The sequence below is a fragment of the Sinocyclocheilus anshuiensis genome, unplaced genomic scaffold (genome assembly GCF_001515605.1).
Source record: "Sinocyclocheilus anshuiensis isolate Anshui unplaced genomic scaffold, SAMN03320099.WGS_v1.1 scaffold961, whole genome shotgun sequence".
Lineage (NCBI taxonomy): Eukaryota > Metazoa > Chordata > Actinopteri > Cypriniformes > Cyprinidae > Sinocyclocheilus > Sinocyclocheilus anshuiensis.
In genome coordinates this window covers 1,774,726-1,780,558 of record NW_015557049.1, presented here as the reverse complement: position 1 = coordinate 1,780,558, position 5,833 = coordinate 1,774,726, and the positions used below count along the sequence as shown (strand labels likewise).

The window sequence follows — 5,833 nt, the reverse complement described above, 5'->3', positions numbered from 1 at the left end:
TTGCCAGTCTTAGGGCTTCAACAACTGAAAGCAAGGCAGTCTCGGTCGAATGTCCACTTCTGAAGCCAGATTGGTTGCTGTCCAGGAGGTTGTTCTGTGTGATAAAGGCTGAGACTTGGTTGAACACAACTCGTTCAAGTGTTTTTGCAATGAAAGATAGAAGGGAAACCGGTCTGTAGTTCTCTAAAAGAGTTGGGTTAAGAGTGGGTTTCTTAAGAAGTGGGGTTATATGGGCCTGTTTAAATGTTGAGGGAAAAACACCATTGTTAAGGGATGTGTTAACGATGTGAGTGAGTGCAGGTACAATGGCAGGAGAAATGGCTTGAAGGAGATGAGATGGAATAGGATCAAGCGGACAAGTAGTAGGATGATTGGAAAGGATGAGTTTAGAGACTTCTGCCTCAGAGAGTGGAGAGAAGGATGAAAACGAGTGTATGTTTGCTGGTAAGATGAGTTTGACAGTTTGTGGTGTTGCAAATTGTGCACCGAGGTTTGTAATTTTATGAATGAAGAATGTGGCAAAGTCGTCAGCTGTTAGAGTTGATGAAGGAGGGGGAGGAGGAGGACAAAGGAGGGAGGACAATGTTTTAAAGCGCATGTGAGAGTTAGGCGAATTGTTAATTGTGTTGTGATATTATGTCCTTTTAGCAGTGGAAACATTAGCAGAGAATGAAAAGAGGAGTGATCGATATACATTAAGGTCAGTAGGATTTTGTGATTTACGCCATACTCTTTCTGCAGCTCTGAGCTTAGAACGATACTCACGGAGAACATCAGATAGCCAAGGGGCAGAAGAGGTGGTACGAGCTGGTCTGGAAGACAAGGGGCAGACAGTGTTTAAACAAGACGTAAGAGTGGAGCAGAAAGTATCAGTAGCACTGTTAACATCAAGAGATGATAACTGTTCAGGGGAAGGAAGCAAAGATTCCATAGCAGATAGCCGGGAGGGTGAGAGTGAGCGTAGGTTACGTCGAAAAGTGACATGTATAGGGGTATGTGTTGTGTCAGGAACCATGTTGAGGTTAAGAGTGAGGAGGAAGTGATCCGAGGTGTATGATAAATACAACTTAACCATTGATTTCTAGTTGTGTCCTCTTTTGGAAGGCCAAACAAAGTAGTTTCGCTTTCACAACGAAACACACAGCGTCACACACGGCGGGCTAGAGTGAGCGGAGGCCGGCAGGCTAGATTGAGGAATGACCAGCGGGCTTGAGAACGGCGCGGCTGGCGGATTCGACGAAGGAGCGGCCGGCGGGCTTGTGGCAACCACATGTGACGACCCCGGGCTGGACTCTGCTTCGTCCATGGTGAAAGCCGATCCGGTGATCCACAGCGCGAAGTTGATGTATTTCCTCAGCGACCAGCACGGATCAGGTGCTGCAAGCGGATATCGTCCTCTTTTGGAAGGCCAAACAAAGTAGTTTCGCTTTCACAACGAAACACACAGCGTCTCCAGTACATGGCGGCGGCGGCAACAACAACACTACAGCGAGAATCAAAGTTACGCCTTCTTTCTTTGCGTGAACATTTGGGCAGTGTTATGCAAATCTTCCCACACAGTGACGTAGACATGTGGGGGCGTGTTTAAACGAGGCGTTTTAGGAGGGCGTGGACAAGTCTTAACTTTTATAAAGAATATCTTTAAAAATAAGAATAAAAGAATAAAAATAGGGTTTGAGACTTTAGTCTTTGCAACTTTAGGGATCTTATCTATGCACGAACAGCTTGTAACACTCCAAAGAGAAAGGAAAATTTGAAATTGCATCATATGACCCCTTTAATAAAGTAGATGCTCCTCCTGCCATAGGAGTCCCACAGGACAGATCATGACTCACACAGTGTCTTAGAAGAGCAGTAAATAATCTCAAGAGGACAGAAGACTGAAGAGACTGAACTAAAGCGACCAGTCATTCATTTTCAATGAGAGAAGAGACATGAGTGACAGGAACTGTAAATAAATTGCAGTGTGTGTTCTAGACAAATATATAGTTAAAATATTGTCTTAATTTAATAGTTACAATTGATTTTTGGGAAATAAAAATTAATAAAATGTAATACATTTAAATTTAATAAATGTAATTAATAAAATTTCCAATTTTCAGAAATCTGATGTTTTTATCATATGAACACTTTATAATCATGGATGATTTTACCAGCAAGTGCTAACTGTATTTTTATACATATAAAGTCTGAAAATAATGAAAGTAAATAAATAAATAATTTTGTTCAGTTTTGCTCACGCTCGCGAATCCTTTCATTCGAACAAACAAAATGTACACACAATGTAAATAAGAGATCAATTGTTCAGTAGTGTAGAGCTTCACTGAATATAAAGGAACTTTGTGAGATCACGACGAACTGAGATGAGTGACAGCTTTTTAATAATTATAAGGGGGAGCGCTCTTTGCAAGCTTTCTAGGCTATAACCCATTCAGAATTTGACTCACAGATTCACTCTCTGATAATCATTTATCCAATATTGCCTTTTGCCATTGTGTTACCTTTACTACTTAAAGTGAAGCAGGTGCTTGCGCAGCGAAATATTTTTGTAGGCACGTGTGGTTGCACATATTGACACGACCCCGCGAGTTAAAAAATATGTATAAAATATTTTTCTTTAACAATGCAGCAAACTTAAAGTCCCCATGAAATCAAAATGAAAGTTTTTTGGGTGTTAGTATCAATATGCTAGTTATGGATGAGATTGTGGCTGGCATACCCTGTCAAATGCGGCTTTATGGAGCTCAACGGCTCTAGCCCAAGCTGTGATATAAACGAACGCTATTGGCTATTTTAAAAAGGGGCGGGGCTGCCTGATATGTCCCGCCCTGTCTTCTTGTTTCAGTTAAAATGATGTCAACACATAGAGTAACGCTGCGTGTTTCTAAGCATTTCAGGGGACTTTTAAAAGCTTTTATACCGTTTAACTGATAGTATTAATCTGTCAAAATTCTTACTTTCGCTTAACGGTTAAATGATCAATATGAGCATCCCTAATTTAAACATTTTATACTTTAAAAATGCAATTTTCATATATTATATATTTAAACATATTAGCATTAATATATTTCATTTAGGTTGATTTAAATATTAATTACTGACCTTTTTCCTCTAACATATATTACAAATGACATTGATACAGAAACGAGAATCACCACCAATTATAATATGAATTTCAATACATAAAAAGTCCTTAAATACCATGAAAATAATGTTACAATGAAAATAATTTAATGGCCCTAAAAAGGCTTTATTTCCTTTATACAAAATACAAGACTTTTTTCTTTTGATTTTGGGATGAATTGTAATATATGTTTGTGTGTGCAACGTACCGTTAAGGTGTAGTTGGTCTGTATCTCTCGGTCCACTGGTTTCAGCAGAGTAAGGTAGCGTGTGATGCCAGTAGATGTGATGGAGAAGATGGAGGTGTGGTCATTCAGAGTGATCTTCAGCTGAGGATCTTTTGTCTTCACAAAACAAACAATGATGAGAGGTCAAATGCAGCATTACTACACGTTAATATGAGCATGACACACCATCCACACAAACCTCATGCAGTCACGCAATCCTCAGATTGCATAAACACGCAAGAGTCACTCGACCACCTTATTCACTCTAACATGCAAGAGCCTCAACAGAAATACAACAGCTTTAACTGCTTGTTTGAAAGTCCAGAGAATTCAAAAGTCAAAATGTAATGTATAAATCTAGAGAGAAAATGAAGTACATGCACATTTTAAACTGACAGAACTGCTGTCATTAAAATTGATCATATGTCAATACAAGCTGTTTTTCTGCAAACTACCTGCATTAGTTTGTCTATTGATTTATCTCATCTATTCAGTCTATGACTTATTACTTCAGTCATAGACAGAGAGAGAGAGAGAGAGAGAGAGAGAGAGAGATGTATATAAAATATGTTTATGCATACAAAATTATAAATTATTATATACATATTATTTATGTATTTATTGTTTGTTTGTTTGACTGTTTGCTTTTTAAAATACATTTTTGAAATAAGATTCCACTTATGTAAATCTGGTATTTTTATCACACAAATAATTTTTCAGGAGTATAATTTTACTAGCAAGTTTTAATTGTATTTTTGGTAACACTTTATTTTAAGGTGTCCGTTTTACACGTTACATGTACTTACTATTATAATAACAATTAATTATGCATAATTACATGCAAGTAACCCTAAGCCAAACCCAAATCCTAACCCTAACCATATAAGAAGTACATGTAGTTAAATAATATTACTCAGTACTTATATGTATAATTACACTGTAACAAGGACACCTTAAAATAAAGTGTAACCGTATTTTTTTTATACAATTAAAGACTCGTTAAAATCTAAATAATTAATGTTTTGCATAGTTACACTATGTACAACCCAGGATAACATTGGGTAACATTTGTATATACAATTTACAATCTCTCTTTTGAAGGAAAACTATAAATATAAAGTTAACTCATATAATGTTAAAAATATATAATGTTGCAACTTTTATAATTTTGCAAATTTTTGTGCAGTCAAATGCTATTTAGATTGAAAATGTCTGCCTCATTACCACCTATTTTAACTAGCAACAAAGTGTAACAAACAATGGCTTACAGCTGTGACAAATTAAAGCCTATTGGCTAAAAAGAGACAAACTATTCAATATAGTTACATGTCCAGCTTCCTTGATTTAGTAGGAAACACAGCATCAAAGGAAAGAACACTGCATTTGTCAAACCATTATATTATAAATACAAAATAAAAGAAAACAAAACAAAAGAGGGCACACATCACGTCACTCGGGTACCTACTGGTGTGGCCCCTGGCAGCAGCTACAATATAAAACATATGGAGAGACTGAAACCATCCGTGATTTATGTATCTTTGCATTCCCAAGACAGCAACATTGTGAAAATGTCCTGGCACTTTTCATGAGAACATCTCACCTCTTCTATGTCGTTGTCCAGTGCGATGATGCCCAGCGGGGCCGTGAGGTTGGTGCTCCCTGAGATGGTGGTGCCAACCGAGGCAGACTCACTGATGAAGCCCTGGTACGAGGAGCGCTGGAAATATGGCGCCTGATTGTTCTCATCCAGAATTTCAATCTGCAGGTTAGCGTATGCAGGAAGAGGGTGACTGTTATCCTGCTCGGCCTGTTCACAAACAAACAATATAAACTCTCAAATTTCTCTAAAAATAAAAGTTGAAGGTTGTTGTCATATGGTTGAATGTAGCTTGACACACTTTCAATTTGAAAACAAACTATAATCTGCTGGTTTTCCATACAAACATTACAATGATGATGACATTATAGTGGTAATGAATGATTACCAGATTCAAATAACACTATTTACATGGTATTCTTTTGTAACTTGAAGTACCATGGTATTACCATAATTCACACCATGCTACCTTGACCGAAAAAGATATTACCAAGCTTCAATATCCCCAAAAAAAAAATTAAATTACAAAAAATTAAAAAATGTTATTGTCATTTTATCATACTTTTTATTTGTCTATTTATTTTTCATTTCAGTTTTAGTTATTTTAGTTAATTTAAATAAACTAAAATGTTGCCTTGATATCCTATACATATATATATATATATATACAGTATATGAAGAGTTCATTTGCAAAAACCGATAAATGCCACTTAAAAAAAAAAGAGCTGATTGCCGTGCATTATTCTCCACATATAGCGCGATCTGAACCCTAAACACGTTTTGCCCACTATCAAGGCATCGCGAGTTCACGTTTTACTGCAGAAGCTGACATGTGCCCTTGTTGTTTTTGAACAGAAGCCGATAAGTCCATTTTAGCGAATCAGCG

At 37.0% G+C, this 5,833-nt stretch overlaps 1 protein-coding gene across 1 annotated transcript in view; it reads right to left on the bottom strand.

Moving 5' to 3' along the window:
- Nucleotides 1–5,833, bottom strand: part of LOC107676372 (protocadherin-15-like) — a gene marked incomplete at its 3' end in the record, with an annotated part of 105,729 nt that overhangs the window by 54,884 nt on the left and 45,012 nt on the right. Inside the window, exons 11-12 of the mRNA XM_016470893.1 lie at nucleotides 4,951–5,157; nucleotides 3,333–3,467 (exon numbers count right to left, since the gene is read on the bottom strand). Of these exons, the coding sequence (XP_016326379.1) occupies nucleotides 3,333–3,467; nucleotides 4,951–5,157 (342 nt within the window). The remainder of the gene's footprint in view (nucleotides 1–3,332; nucleotides 3,468–4,950; nucleotides 5,158–5,833) is intronic.